Source organism: Bos indicus, chromosome 11 (genome assembly GCF_029378745.1).
Source record: "Bos indicus isolate NIAB-ARS_2022 breed Sahiwal x Tharparkar chromosome 11, NIAB-ARS_B.indTharparkar_mat_pri_1.0, whole genome shotgun sequence".
Classification (NCBI taxonomy): domain Eukaryota; kingdom Metazoa; phylum Chordata; class Mammalia; order Artiodactyla; family Bovidae; genus Bos; species Bos indicus.
The window spans coordinates 30,538,052-30,554,389 of NC_091770.1; the positions used below are offsets into that span (position 1 = coordinate 30,538,052).

General features: G+C 44.0%; 2 protein-coding genes across 3 annotated transcripts in view; both read left to right on the plus strand.

The window, feature by feature from the left end:
* PPP1R21 (protein phosphatase 1 regulatory subunit 21) overlaps positions 1 to 7,882 on the plus strand; it is a 77,698-nt gene extending 69,816 nt beyond the window's left edge. For both annotated transcript variants that reach the window (XM_070798615.1, XM_070798616.1), the window contains exon 22: positions 1,919 to 7,882. In XM_070798615.1, the coding sequence (XP_070654716.1) occupies positions 1,919 to 1,948 (30 nt within the window). In that variant the 3' untranslated portion in view covers positions 1,949 to 7,882. The remainder of the gene's footprint in view (positions 1 to 1,918) is intronic.
* A 6,819-nt stretch (positions 7,883 to 14,701) lies between these two features.
* STON1 (stonin 1) overlaps positions 14,702 to 16,338 on the plus strand; it is a 56,284-nt gene continuing 54,647 nt past the window's right edge. The window contains exon 1 of the mRNA XM_019970123.2: positions 14,702 to 14,855. The gene's annotated coding sequence lies outside the window, so the exon portion shown is untranslated. The remainder of the gene's footprint in view (positions 14,856 to 16,338) is intronic.

The window sequence follows — 16,338 nt, forward strand, 5'->3', positions numbered from 1 at the left end:
CATATCCATGTATCATGTATCTTTGTTGTATCATTATACACACACACACACACACACACACTCTTACCATGAGAGGTAGGCTTCAAGAGGCCAGAGAGCTGGTTTCATGCATGATCTCAGATGCTTGGCATATTTTGATAACTCAGACAACACCCTGCCACCAGCAGCTTGGATCTGCTGTGTCCAGCCTGTGCTCTTTACAGTCCACGCTGCCCCTCACTGATCTTGCAGGTATGTGCTGAGTTCCTGTTGCGTGCTGGCCCTGGGAAGGACATAGAGATGAACATTTTCGCATCTGCCAGTGGTGGTGCAGAGCTGCATCCCGCTCAGTTGATGTCTCCTTGGAAGTGTATCATGTTAATGCACTAGAATTTGCCTTACAGAATTTTGTTTCTCAGTGTAGTTTGGTGGTATTGATTGGCCTCTGGCTGCTTCGGAGAATGTTTGTGATGCTTTTCTGGGACATTTTGTGATGGTTGTGACTGGCCTATGTGGTGCTGATTAGGGTTCTCTGGTTACTGGTGCTTGGGGAAACTTGGGCTTGTAGGTAAAGGGTAGGGTATTGGTCCTTTTGAAGAATGCCTCCTTAACCCTTTTGGCCTCTTGGTATTCCATCAGGGCAATAGCTGACTCATGTAGAAAGCACATGCGTTAGTGGGAGTAGCAGGAAAAAGCCTGCTTCTAGCACCTAACATTTGAAGAAAAGTAGCAGTCATTATAGGGAAAGTTTTCAGACCTCAGAGCTGCAGAGGGCATTTGGTTCTGAATTGAGGAGGGTTAATGTTGGGGATAGGCGCTTCCCTGGTGGCAATCAGGAGACCTGGGTTCGATCCCTGGGTCTGGAAGATCCCCTGGAGAAGTGAATGGCAACCCACTCCAGTATTCTTGTCTGGAGAATTCCAATGACAGAGGAGCTTGGTGAGCTAGCAAAGCTCATTGTCCCAAAGGTAATTAATTGTATTGCAGTCACTTTGGAAGTGAGGAAATTTTTAAGCCCTCTTGGAAATTTTTAATCTAGTCCTTAGAATATCTGTGATTAATAAAGCATAGAGTTAGCGATCCTTCTTTACTTTCTAGTTTCTGTTGTTAACCTTTCTTTGATCTTTCTGTGGTCCCTATATTTTGTCCCCCCCACACCACCCCCCATTTATTAGTCATTTAAATTGCTATAGCATCAGACAGCTGAGTTGACGTGGTCTCCATTGGATACCAAGTAAACATCCTGAAGCCATTTGTTTGCTGTTATCTTGCTCTGAATGTCTGTGTTTTGTAACCATTTCCCACATTTATATGCAATAGTTAAATGTAGGAATTAAATTAGAATGCTTTCCCTAAAAGTGAACTTCTCCAGAAAAAAGAAAAGTTACATAAAACTGGAAAGTCCAAATCTCTGTATATGAGGGAATCGGGAATTAAGACATTTTCCAAGTTGCTCTCAGCTGGTATCTGAGCTTCCTTTTATCCTGAGATTATCTTTGCCACTGAGATGTTAGTTGGCACATATTAAAAATAAGTTCTTATTAAGACCTTTTAAAAGGTGTTCATTTTAACAGCAAAGGAACAAGTTTAGGCTAAAATATTTTATTCAGCTTTATGAAATCATAAAGTACCTTGTCTTTGAAACAAAATGAATATATGAGGTTTGATAAATCCAAGATATGCTTTCTTTTCTTTATTACCTGTGCTCAGACACCAGGGAAATAAGGTAGATGGAGAAAAGTGGGGAGAGTGAAAAGTAACAAACTGCTCTGTGATTCCTAAATAAAAGTTAGCGATGGAAGGTTATCAGCTCTTCTCCTTCTTGGAAGCTAAAGTTTTCCACAGTGAACTATGGCTTCCAGACAGCTTGGTCTCTAAACTGTGTGGATGATTTTTCTAGAAGTTGGCATTCTTATTGTTGATATTTTTCTTTGCACAGGGAAATTCTAAAAAGAACAAGAGTCGATAGTTTACGGATAGCGGGTTGGCGACTTCTTTCCAGAGCTGCTACTGCTGAGCGGAGCTGCGGGGCCGACCCTCCACGTCCAGTGCTGGCCGCCTTCAGGAAGCTGGAGTGTTGTTGGGCCTAGTGAAGTAGTCAGTGTTGTAAATGGCCTTGAAATATTTAAAATATATTTGTAATCAGTAAGGCAAATACAGAATTTGATGTTGACAGTAAAATGGAAAACAATACACATACCGTGGATATTGTAGGTTTCCTTATGCTGTTTTTACTGTGCACTTTTTAAAATTAGGTTTTAATTTCAGTATGTAAGAACAACAAATATTTTGTATATTTTCAAACTCTATGATATGGTAATCAATTTGGTATCTATGGAATAGATATATGTTTCTGGATAAAATGCTTACATTGTCAAACTGTCATTACTTCTCGCTATAATTGAAAACAGTCTCCAATTCCTTTTGAAGACTTATTCATTCTCTCTGTCTCTCTTTCTCTGTTCTGGAGGGACTGGGCCTTGAAAACTCCAGATCTTGTGGTTTATTATCATTGTCTTCGGCTCTTCAGTACCTTCTCTGTGTTGGAATAATAGCTTAAGGAAATTGATGTCAATAAATCCATACATATATCAAACTTTCAGTCTTCTGAGAATCTGATGAAGGAAACTGAAACGTACTAAAGTAGGCTTCACAGAATTACCAAATCCCAGTTGATTTAGATATAATCTTTCTAATCCTTCAAATTGGAATAATTGTACAGTTAATCCTTTATTAAGGCTTTGAGTACCTCTCAAGGTACTTGTAACTATACTTCAGGCAAGGTTGCTAAGCCCTTTCAGGCTCCTATTGGTTTATTTCATAAACATTGTGTCATTTTAGTGTACATTTCAGAGGTGTCTCTCCCAGCACCTCCCTCCCCAAGTCTTTAGTTAGTTTCTCTTTTCCTCGGAGTCTCCTGCACATGCCCATTTCACTCCATGTCTACATCCCCAGACTGAAGCCCCTCCTTTCCCACCTCCCTGCCTGCAGCTTCATCTCCTTTGAGCCTCTTCACTGGGCAGTTGCTAGTCACCCTCCAGAATGCACTCTGTTTCACCTCAGTGCTCAGCACCGCTTCCCTCTGTGCTCAGCACAAAGGCCAACTCCTTGGCCCCCTGTTCTTGGCTGCCTGCTGTAGAGACAGACTGGCCGTTGTGCCCAGTCTTCACAGTAATGGAAGTATTTGAATCCTGCCTCAGGGATCTCTGGGTGAGTCCAGCTCGGTCCCATTTCCCCTAGCCCCTTGGCCCTTTCTGTTTTGTGTGATCTGTTCATTTTCATTCTCTGTCACCTGAACCAGCAGTGTTCACTGTAGCTGCGCCTAAGCCCCCAAGCACCATGTTGCTTAGCTCCACCGTAAACCTAGAGTTTCCAACCCCTGCTAGACCCTCAGTGTTCTGTGACCCTGCGTTCTGAATTTCTCGTCCATTTCTCTTCCTCCTTTGGAGGGTTTGGAACTAAGGAGTGATGTCATCTGGCTTATGCTTTAATGGAATCATGGGTTGCTTGGCTGAAAATCGATTGTAGGGGAGCAAGGATGGAAGTAAACAGAAGAGTTAGGAGGCTGTTCAGTAGCAGGAGGCTGTTGAGAGATGATGGTGGCCTGGACCATGCTGATGGCAGTGGAAGTTGTGTGAAGGCTATTTCTGGATTTGTTTTGAAGAGAGTAGATAGGAATTGCTGAAATCCCAACTCTTTCCTCTCTATACTTCTATTACTCTTTATAGTTCTGTTACTCTTCTCTGCTTTTACTCCTAATACTTACCATAATCTAACGTACAATATGTTTTGCTTATTAATCTTGTTTATTGCCTGTTTCTCCCCTTTAGAGGATACAGTTTCATAAGGGCAGGTTTTTGGTCTGGTTTGCTCACTGTTGTCTTCCCTGTACCTAAAACACTGCCTGGCATTCAGTGAATGTTTGTCAAAGGAATGCTGCCTGGGCAGGAACGTGGAGTGTGAGAGAAAGAAGAGTCAGTCAAAGGGGAAGCCAGGGATTCTGACCTGAATGCACCTGAGTGCAAGGGAAGATCGAGGGAGTAGCATCTTGCTTCTACCTGGCTATGAGTTAAGCTGAACATCTGGGAGTCACCTTGACTTCCTCCTCACCTCACGTATCTCGTTTTTTACCTTGTCTTGCTGAACCTTCCTGCCTTTTCACATATCTCGGCTCTAACTTCTTATCTGATGCCTTAAATTGAGCCCTGGCTCCCTGCTGCCTGGATGACTCACTCGTCTTCCTGTTCTTCAGACATCTCTCTCTCCACTTAGCACATTTCTGCAGAGCCCATCTCCTGGATGGAAAGAAAGCCTTCACAGTGGCCCCTCATTGCGCTCTGGCTGTAGTGTGTACATGTGAGACATGTATACTAACTGTCACTCACTTTTTCCTTATTCTCTTCCAAGCGCTCCCCCCTCCACCTGCCCCTGCCCCTGCCCCCTTGCTATAGTCTCTGTAGAAGGAAATGGCAATCCCTCCAGTGTTCTTGCCTGGAGAATCCCAGGGACAGGGGAGCCTGGTGGGCTGCCGTCTGTAGGGTCGCACAGAGTCGGACATGACTAAAGCGACTTAGCAGCAGCAGCAGCAGCAGCAGTGAAAGTAAAGTCGCTCAGTTGTGTCGGACTCTTTGAGACCCCATGGACTGTAGCCTACCAGTCTCCTCTGTCCATGGGATTTTCCAGGCAAGAGTACTGGAGTGGGTTGCCAATCCCTTCTCCAAGTCTCTATCTACCTTTATGAAAATCCTCAGACCTCTGGGTCAGGAAGAGTGTCACTTCTCCTGAGAGATGGGCCTGCTTTTCTCATAGAGAAAATGTGAATCTTGGGTTGTCCTTCTTTGCTTTGGTGGCCGGGACTTGTATCTCTCCCCAACTGAGAGCTGCCAGAGCTCCCAGACCAGCGGTCCCTATCGCCCAGCATGGTGCCTGGTCCCACAGACCTGCTGGCAGTCCCTGTGGAAGGCTTGACCTTTGTGTAGGGGTCAGTGCCTCTGGGAGGTTTCCTAGGTCTGAGCAACAGGGCAGGACTGTAGAGGGTGCAGTTGGTTTCCTGGTAAAATTGTCCCTTTTTAACTTAATTGCTAAGATCTTTGTTCTTTAGGCGGAGTCTCTTGGCAAAGTATATAATGACCACCACTGGGTAACCATTTATTTAAGTCAGGCACGGTAAAGACTTATTTCTTTTAAACTTCCCATAACTGTATCTCATTGGTGCTAATACTGTCCCTGTTTTACAGTTAGAAAACGAAGGCTTAGAGAGGGTAAGCAGTTTGTCCATATCACACAGCTAGTCCATGTGGGGCTGGGATTCAGATCCAGGCTTGTCTGATTCCAGAGCCTGGCTTATTCACTACTGTAGTATGAGCCTTTTGAATTGAGGACATGCAGTTCTCTTCCTACAAGTACTTTATATTTGGAGGATAAAATACTAAATTTCTCAGTAACTCCTGTACTTAATGCAACTTTCCCTTTCCATGTCTTCAGTAAGTATTCCTACCCCTTCTTTCAGCATTTATTTAGCTTCTTGAGCTAATGGGGCTGGGTACAAGGTTTGCCTTTGATACCATTTTTTTTCTTCTCTGACCCCTATTTTTATTTACATATTCCTTGTTACATAAACCTTCCCAGCTACCAAATTCTGAATTTAATAAATTTATGCCATGAGTCTGCCCCTTATAATCCACTTTCTGTACAAACTTTGTTGTTATTTTTTTTTAAAGGAATTTAGTAACCACAAAACTAGAGATTAGTATGAACCCTTTTGTCTCCATCACTTCTTACAAACATTTTGTTAATCTTGTTTCATCTTTTTTTCCACATGGCTTCTTTTCTGGGAGTGTTTTAAGGCAAGTCCCAGACATTGGACCCTTTCCCCTGTGAACACTTGAGTCATGCGTATCTTTTGTAAAGATGAGAGTGCTAACTTCTTAATCTGCCTCACCCAGTGCCTGCTGAGTGCTTGGTGCAGATGAGACTGTGATAAGCAAGGCAGTCTGCTGGGTGCCCTTGAGAGCTTACAGTCTGCTAGTGAAGCAACAGTGATCCTGTAAACGCACAATTACAAACTGCCATATGTCCTGTCTTGCCCTGGGCTTGTCTCAGACAAGGCGGCAAGTGAGAGAGAAAACATAGAGGCTGCTGCTTCCTTGATTAAATGTCTGTATTTTTACCAAAATTATAAACTCGATTTGCGTCAAGCTGTTCTAAAATACTTATTACAGGAATGTCCCTGGTGGTCCAAGACTCTTTGCTCCCAATGCAGGGACCCCAGTTTGATCCCTGGTCAGGAACTAGATCCCACATGTTGCAGCCAAGAGTCTGAGTGCCACAGCTAAAGATCCTGCATGCTGAAACTAAGACCTGGCACAGCCAAATAAATATTTAAAAACAGTACTTATTACAAAGAGAAAACAAGGCAAAAGAGACAGTCTCCTGATTTTCACCCTCATTTCATGCTCCCCAGAGAAAAGCACTTTCACTCACTGTCTAGATCCAGCTCCCTATTTCCAAATGACATGCTACTTTCACTTTTCCTGTTAGGCAGTGTCAGTTGATTTCCCAGTTAGAAGATGAGGATTTGTCTCTGTTTCATCTGCCTCCCTTTCCCTACTGTTCACATACATATACACGCTTTCTGTTTTCGTGTTGTCTCTTTCAGACTAGTTATATCAACATTTTGATTAGATCGATGCTCCATGTATATTTTAATATGATCATTTAAATGCTGTTGGTAACTGAGTCATGTAATGTACTGTGATGCCTTTTCCTTTCTTGTACAACTTTTTTTGTTTTCCCTGGAGTTAATAACTGTATCTGTCTTCCATGGTGCTTATCACTAATTTATTCCTAAATTCTCTCCCAGGTGCCCAGGTGCATAATTCTTATCTCAGTGTGATCAGATTCAACTGGGTGTTTAGCTAAATTTATCTTCTTCAAGAAGTCTCTCCTAGGGAATTCCCTGGCTGTCCAAGGGTTAGAACTCCGTGCTCTCAATGCTGGGGTTCTGGGTTTGATCCCTGTTCTGAGAACTAAGATCCCACAAGCTATGTGGTGCAGCCAGAAAAAGGAAGGAAAGGAAGAAATCGCTCCGAGAGTCCTTTGATCTGTGCCAGGCTATCCTGGTTGATCTCTAGGCCAGCGGTACTGCTACTCTCTTGGGATCTTCCTCCCTTATCATCCTGGGCATTGTGTCTCCTCTTAAAATAACTCTCTCCACAAGCCTTTCCAGTGAGCGTCTTTTGTTTCTACTTGCCATTGCTGTGCCCTCTCAAAGAATCATCTGTTCTGTCTAGGCCTCTTAAAACATGGAAAGTGAAAGATGAGAGAGAATTCTCAGTCCAGGCACAGATAGGGACTCAGTTGACTGAAGTTCACATAGGAGCAAATAAAAAGGACTTTAATCATTCATTGCTTCCTGGAGATGATGGAATTTTCAGAACTTACTGAAACAATATTTCTGACTTTTTCTTCATTAGATACTATATGCTTATTGTGGAAAATTTGGAAAATGAGGAAAAGTGTTGAATACACATCTTTTTGGAGATTCAGCTATTAATATTTTTGTTTATTCCTGTTCTTTTTTCATGCATATATATGATACATGTTTTCAGTAAAAATTGGGATTATAAGAAATTCCAAGTGAGAAAAAGAGGCTCTTTAATATGAAGTAGCAGGGAGAGGGGTGTAGGTTTGCTGGCTGCACAACTCCAGGGGGCACTGTTCACATTCTGTTCTATAGCAGGCCTGGGTGAAGGGAGAAGACGCTCCAGGTTCAGCTTGAGCAACTGTGATAAATAGCATGTATTTTGTTAGGTCATTTAACATACCACCCCCTACTATGCTTGTTATAAGCAATACTGTTCACTTTTCAAAGCTGATAAATAAAACTGGATTCTCCACTGCTTTTGGGAAGACTTAACTCCATCACTTATGCTAACAGATACTTTTTAGCAACACAACCATTTTCCAAGTTCATTAGCCACTAAAACAAAACAAAAATTCATCTGCACTATTTCCAAACAAAAATGTGAGAGAAAAAAACAAAATGAGGAACCAATTAGCTGAGAAAGCCACCAACAATGTTGGAGCAAAAGGCTCTCTCCAAATGATCATGAATTGAAGCTTTCTTCATCATAAAAACCCTCAGACAGAAGAATGAGCAGTTTATAGTTTTGTTCTATGCAGCATTGACCCTGGAAGTTGTTCCCAGCTCTTAAAAGGCTGGAGATAGCAACTTGGTTGATGAAGGCTAAGGAACCATCTGGCAGGGCCACACTGACAAGGAATAGGCTGTCTTGGGACAGAAGAGAAGCTTCTGTTCTCAGCTAAGGGCCACTTTCTCAGACACTGTGGTGATAAATGGAAAGCTTGTCAGTAACTTTTGCCTGTGCTATACATTTTTAAGCAGTTTGGTAATTAGCTCCAAAATAGGAAACTAACTGGCAATCAGCGCATTAGAGCAGGAAAACCCATTACATTTCTTCCAAATCTTTGAAAGAAAAGGTCATAGAGCAGGATTAGAATAACTGTTTTTGTAAAGAGAGGATCAGAAGAATTGACTCCTGGGTAGAAACATGCTGAAGGCTATTATTGTCTGGCTTGTAGGTTTAGGCCCCTCAATAGGCACCTCCCCCACTTAAATCCTTTGTATTGTTTTAAATGATCTCTGTTCCTTCAGTGGCCCGCTGCTCCCCAAACGCCAGTGGGATAGCTGGGTGGTGACACCTCATAGGTCCAAGAATAGAAAAAACATGGTTCAGTTAACTAACAACAACAAAAAAAACAACGTTGCTTACTATCTCACTTAGAGGCTGAAGAATATTTTCCCTTAAAACATGGAAAGTGAAAAATGAGAGAGTCCAGGCAGAGTAGGGACTCAGTTGGCTGAAGTTCACATAGGAGCAAAAAAAAGAAAAAGGACTTTAATCATTCATTGCTTCCTGGAAGAGATGGAATTTTCAGAACGTATTGAAAAAACATTTCTGAATTTTTCAGCTTTCCTATATTTCCTCTTCTGCTGTGTTGTCGACACATCTCATGTTGTCATTTTCACGTATGCCGTCTCCCTCCACAACTACAGGTGCCATGAAGCAGGGACTGTGCCTTATTCTGACTCCCTGACAGTGCTTAGCAGAATGCCTTGTACACAGTAGGTGTTCAGTTAATGCTAATTGGATACATGTTAGGAAGCAGGCCAAGGTACTATACACAACTGTAGCTCAAGCCATACCTAGGGGTGTCCTATCTCCAAAACAAAGGATAGCCAGTCTCAGGCCATTCTGAGTTGATTAAGTGATCGTTTCTCTATGTATTACTGATTTCATTTGGCATTCTCAGTGAGGATGTACGCTTTTTATTTATCTCTGGAAATTGCTTTTGAAAGAGTATTTTAGTTTCCTCATGGATAAAGTTGTTTAAAAACATCAGTTCAGAATGTATCATGTACCTAAAATGGTGTGTGTTTTTATTTTTTTCCTGTTTCTTTTTCACTGCTGTTGAAGCCATCACTGGTTAATTTTTTGTTTAATACAGTCTTCCACAAGGCTTTATCTTAAATGAATGTTGTAATATAAACAGACTGTTGTAAAGTTTTTAGAGAGGGATGTTCTTATCAAGCATTTTGGGCTAAGATTGTCCTAGATCTGAAGTCCTCACTTTCCAATAAAGTCCCTTTTCACATTGGGCATTTCCAAAAGCTGGTTTGAATTTATATTGATCCTGACAGCTTCAGCTAATTCGAGATTTGAGGAATTCCAAGTTAACCTTCTAGATCATATTTATAGACAACTTGCTGCTGCTGCTAAGTCGCTTCAGTCGTGTCCGACTCTGTGCAACCCCATAGAGGGCAGCCCACCAGGCTCCCCTGTCCCTGGGATTCTCCAGGCAAGAACACTGGAGTGGGTTGCCATTTCCTTCTCCAATGCATGAAAGTGAAAAGTGAAAGTGAAGTCGCTCAGTCATGTCTGACTCTTTGAGACCCCAAGGACTGCAGCCTACCAGGCTCCTCCGTCCATGGGATTTTCCAGGCAAGAGTACTGGAGTGGGGTGCCATCGCCTTCTCTAATAGACAATTTGGGGACTGTTAAAGAGTGTGGAAATTCTAAATGGGTTCTATAAAAGGCTGCCAGGAAAGGGAAACCTGCTAATGAAAAGAATGATATAGCCTGAGGGTCTCTTTACTGAAGAGCAAAGAAAAGGACAGGAACTGGAGGAAAATGAGGTCACAGCTGGCCATGAACAGCTGTGGTCGCCTGGCTAGTTAGGCCAGACTGAGCTGTTTACCACCAGATTTTGATACAAACGGACACTGCCAGAAAGAGTCCTTTGAAAATAGGTGAAAGTATTATAAGAAATAAATCTGCATTCGTGAAAATGGCAACCTTTGGGGCCATGCTGAGTCACACAGAATAGGAGGGCTTGTCCCTTGCAAAAGATAAATGGTTTTCAGTCAACTGCATTTGGCCTTTAGAAGATTATGGGCCTGTTTGCTTTGCAAAAGTGTCAAAGTTTCCAAAAAAGATTTCTTTCACTGGGTGGGCTACCTACTAATCAAGATCATAATGCTTGGAATTAAAAAGAAGATGGAATTTAAAAGGTGAACTCAGGGCTCTGTTTAAGCCAGTGGTAATTACTGGTTTGTCCAATGTGTTCTTTCCTTTCTGTAGTTACCTGTGGCATTTTCTGTGATGGGCTGGCCTTTTGGATGGCCCAGTGGCTAGACACAGTTATTTCAGTTTGGGATTTCAGCCAGAATGCCTGGAGTCAAGACATCTCTTGTTTATACTTAAGATTATCTTTTCTCAGATCATGAAATAATCATCAGTTCAGTTCAGTCGCTCAGTCGTGTCCGACTCTTTGCGACCCCATGAATAGCAGCACGCCAAGCCTCCCTGTCCATCATCAACTCCCGGATTTTACTCAAACTCACGTCCATCGAGTTGGTGATGCCATCCAGCCATCTCATCCTCTGTCGTCCCCTTCTCCTCCTGCCCCCAATCCCTCCCAGCATCAGAGTCTTTTCCAGTGAGTCAACTCTTCGCATGAGGTGGCCAAAGTACTGGAGTTTCAGCTTCAGCATCATTCCTTCCAAAGAACACCCAGGACTGATCTCCTTCAGAATGGACTGGTTGGATCTCCTTGCAGTCCAAGGGACTCTCAAGAGTCTTCCCCAACACCATGGTTTGAAAGCATCAATTCTTCATTTAGCTTCCTTATTTAATCTTGTTTCATATCCCCACTCTTCCCCTCAGAAGTTTTCTTGCATTCAAAAGGGATGATGATATTTTATCATGTTTTTTTATGCTTTGTATTGCCATCATGTAACTTTTCCCAGGTCTGTTAACATCTCTTTTCTTTTCTTCTGCCTCCCTCTTCCTTTGTCCTTGTTCTGCACTTTGCTCAGCTCCTTACCAGAAGGCTTGGGCCCAGTACCTGTCTCGGTACTATAGCTGGCTTGGGCCCAGTACCTGTCTAATTCCATAGAAGAGTCTCTGAAAAGTTACCAATCATTTGACTTCCTATGTTTTAGACTCCTTTTTCTCCCTCAACCCTTGATCATCACAGGGATGGTAGCTGGAGGACAGGGACTATAAGGAGGACCTGATGTCTTTTTCTGTTTGCCTAGGGTGTCTTAAGCTTAAGCACAGTTAGAAATTTGATCTGAAACTAAATGTTTCCTAAACAGATCCCAGCTGTGTGACTTGAGGTACTCCTGTGCCCTCTCTGAATATTTCCTTCCTTCCTCAAAGCCCTCACACAGGTTCTAACCACTGGCTACTGGTTGAATAGGATACTGATTGTCTTTTCCATTTCACCAAGGAATTCCAAGGTCAAACACAAGACTACACTTTAAACAGCATTAAAAAGAAAATCACACTGCTGTGCAAACACAAGGAAGTGTTCAATCAGAATTCCCTCATTTCCTGTCTATCATCCAGGCACTGCACTTCAAGTCAAGATACTCACTAGGGCCTCCTAACTCCTCTCCTTGGACCCAAGCCCTCTCTTCCCAGAGGGGAAAGATTTACTGAGTGCCTACTGGGTGCCAGGCTCTAGGGATACAAAAGTGAATTGTATTTTTATATATATGTATATGTATATATACACATATATAAAAATATTCCTTTGCTTAAGAACTTTCACAAATTTCCCATTTCCTTCTTTATATATAGTTCCACCTTCTCATCCAAACATATCCCACCTTTCCTAAGATTTCCAGTCTTGCCAGCCTCCAAAGGTCCGTATCCCAGGGCCTGGAATGCCCTCTTTTCTCGCCTTCTGAGCCTGTTCAAAGTCCACCCAAGTCTCCCATCCTGGATTTGGGTGTCTCTTCAGTGAACCTTCTTTTTCCAGCGAGGTAGCTACACTTGTGGAAGAGATTCAGATGTCAAGTGACTTGCCCAGAGTCATCTGCTTGCAACTGATGGATCAGGGACTAAATGTCAGCCTCTAACCTTTCCTCGGAGGACAGCTCTCCTCTTCTACATTCTGCAGGGGGCCTCCTGCTGCATCCATACAGCCTGGCCCTTCACTAGGCATCTCTGTCCTCTTCTTTCTCTTAATGGGCCTATTGATGCGCCCTGGAAGGTGGGGTTCCATCTTAGCCTCTGAATAGGGTTAGTCTCACCTTAGGGGAAAAGAAGGAGGCATTCAACAGAGGCTTAAAAAATAATTCTTAGTCAAGATATGGATGCAACCCAGTATCCATCAACAGACGAATGGATAAAAAAGATATGGTGAGATATAAATATACAGACTACACTAAAGCCTTTGACTGTGAAGATCACAACAAACTGAAAAATTGTTAGATGGGAATACCAGACCACCTTTACGTGCCTCCTGAGAAACCTTTATGCAGGACAAGAAGCAACAGTTAGACCTGGACATGGAACAATGGACTGGTTCCAAATTGAGAAAGGAGTACATCCAGGTTGTATCTTGTCACCCTGCTTATTTAACTTCTATGCGGAGTACATCATGTGAAATGCTGGGCTGGATGAATCTCAAGCTGAAATCAAGATTGCAGGGAGAAATATCAGCAACCTCAGATATGCAGATGATACCACTCTTAATGGCAGAAAGTGAAGAGGAACTAAAGAGTCTCTTGATGAGGGTGAAAGGAGAATGAAAAAACTGGCTTCAAACTTAACATTCAAAAACTAAGATGATGTCATCATCCCCTCACTTCTGCCAGATAGATGGGGAAAAAATGGAAACAGTGGCATATTTTATTTTCTTAGGTTCCAAAATCACTGTGGACAGTGACTGTATCCACAAAATTAAAAGATGCTTGCTCCTTGAAAGAAGACTATGACAAACCTAGACAGTGTACTGAAAAGCGGAGACACCACTTTGCCGACAAAGGTCCGTATAGTCAAAGTTATGGTTTTTCCAGTAGTCATGTACAGATCTGAGAGTTGGCTCATAAAGAAGGCTGAATGCCGAAGAATTGATGCTTTTGAATTGTAGTGCTGGAGAAAACTCTTGAGAATCCCTTGGACTGCAGGGAGAACAAACCAGTCAATCCTAAAGGAAATCAACACTGAATATTCATCAGAAGGCCTATACTTTGGCCACCTGATGCAAAGAACTGACTCATTGGAAAAGCCCCTGATGCTGGGAAAGACTGAAGTCAGGAGAAGGGAGCAACAGGGGATGAGATGGTTGTATGGCATCACTGAATCACTGGACATGAATCTGAGCAAACTCTGGCAGATAGTGAAGGTCAGGGAAGCCTGGCATGCTGCAGTTCATGGGGCTGCAGTGTCAGACACAACTTAGTGACTGAAAAGCAACAACATATGTGTGAGTGTATACACATAAGAATGAAAATCTGCCATTTGCAGCAATATGGATGGACCTAGGGAATATTTTACACAGTGAAATGTCAGAAAATGACAAATACTATATGATATCACTTACATGTTGAATCTATAGAATAATGCAAAGGAATGTAGATAGCAAATCAGAAACAGACTCATGAAAACAAATTAGTGATTACCAGAGAGGAAGGGGGAAGGGAGGGGTAAATTAAAGGTGTGGGATTAAGAGACAAACTACTATGTAAAAAATAGATAAGCAACAAGGTTATACTGTATTCCACAGGAAATTACAGAAATTATTTTCTAATAACTTTTAATGGGGTATAATCTGTAAAAATACTGAATCACTATGCCATATACCTGAAACTAAAATAACATCATAAATCAGTTATACTTAAAATTTTTAAGACGGCAAAAAAATCTTCAGTTCTAATCACAAGAGAAAACAAAAGCCCAAAGCGCAATGAAGCAACGTGGAAAGCATGACCCCCAAGTCACCTCACCTGTCTCCCACCGCCGCCCTCCCCAACCCCTCATGTCCAGCCCCAATCATCCCACGACCCCAAAGGTCAAGATCCTAGATCCTAGATGTAGGACAAGATCCTAGAGGGCGAGGGATAGTTTCAGACAGCCAAGGGCTCCATGCTTCTGCTTCCAGGGACTTCTAAAGGTAACTCACACACCTTCTCGCACCCCGTCCCACGTTTGATGGAGGGAGCATCTTCTCCCCGACTTGTGGGGAGCTGGAGACTTGGAAGAAAGATACGGGGACGGGTTGGGGGAAGAGAATGGAGAAAAACTTAGGGGGATCCAGGGCGGGAAAGGAGTGAGGAGAGAAGCGGGGCGGAGCAGGGGGCGGGGCGGAGCAGGGGGCGGGGCGGGAGAGCGTCGGCGGAGTGGCCACGCCCCCGCCCCTCCGCTCCGGCCGCTCGGGGGCCTCCCTCCCCGCCCCGGCCGCCCCCTTCGCCCTTCTCCTCTGTCTACTCCCTCCTCCTCCTGCTCCTCCCTCCGAGGTGGATGGCCGCTGCCAGAGTCGGAACCCCAGCCGCGCTGCGGGTGAGTGACCTCCCCCAGGGGACCGACAGGGAGGCACGGGGAGCTCCCTCTCCCTGGCGGGTTAGCCCCGGTTTACCCGGAAAGTTTGAGGACGGGGAGCTGGGAGTGGGGGCGCAGTCGGCGCCGCGGGACGCGGGCATCTCCCGCGCTGGTCCGGCGCCCCGCTGGGTGCCTCTCCTCTCTGCCACGGCTCTCGCTGTCCCCAGAGCGCAGGGCCGGCACTGACTGGGCCCCACCCGGCTTCCCCTCCGCACCTCAGCTCTGAGGCGGCTGCGGACACCTAGGTTCGGCTCTCAAGAGAAAGAAAACTTAAGCAGCAAAGAAAAGAATCTCGACTCCTTTCTGGGGGCGTGGGGGGGGAGGAGGGAGGGACGGTGTTCATCCAAACAAACCCGTGCGGTCGCAGCCTCTCAGCGCACGGTCACCAGCCCCCGTCCTCCACCCCTCCAGGGGCTCAGCGTCCCCCCAACCCCAGAACTCTCACTTTTCTTTTTCCTGGCTCCTGTTACTGGTGCAGCTACTCTCTCCCCCGCCGCCCCCCGCCCCCTAACCTTTCCCTGGGAGGCTCCTGGCCCACAGGCTGGTAGCGCCAGCCTAGTGGCCCCTCCAGCCCCAGAAGGCGATTACCCAGGCCAGGGAGTCACAGCCACGGGGGTCTTCACTCTTGCTTGAAGAATTTCTGCAGTAAAAACTAACTGGAGTTTGATTTTGGGTCCCCTGGCCCCGCACACTGTGCGTTGCATGTCCAAAGGGAAATTAAAATATATTCCTTCTTGGAATTTTCCTGTTTCTGTTGGGCACCTTTGTTTTTTTTAACCTCTCTGTTTTTTTTCTCCCAATAATAACTTCATTTAATTAACCTTTCTACTTCTGAAAGAAACGGGAGAAATAATAAAACAAGAAAATAGAGAAAAAGAGTACTTGCTAAAAATATTGTGCAGAACCTGGTCTTTGGAAAGTAAAGGCTTTATTCTGTACTTAGACTGTTTTAGTGGGAGATGAGAGTTCACTGGCGCTTATTTTCAGACTACCCCAAACAAACTCTTACAGCGTCCCCCAGGCTAGAAGTTTTAATTTGCCTGACAAAAACCACACTGTCTGTTGGCATTCCCCAGCCTGGCTACTCACCCTGCATTTTTCTTCCCTCCCCTGCGTCCCGCTCCCAACTTCTCATAAACAGGAGTTGTGGAAACAAGGCAATGGAAGAGGTGAAAATGAGCAGGACCTCAAAGAGGAAAAACAACCTCGCCTCTTTTAATCCTCAGGCTGTTGGCTTCAACTTGACTCTGATCGGGTAGAGGAATGTTTAGTTCATTTGTGTGGTTTTTATGTCTGTTCTCATTAGGGTTGAATCAGTGTTTCCATGACAGGCTCAGTTCTCTGGGTGCTTAGAAGGGAACTTGTTAATTCTAAGATGGGTCTGGTCAAGCCTGGAATTCGGAGGTTTTCAGATTTTTTTTAAGGGATTGATCTGGGTTGATAT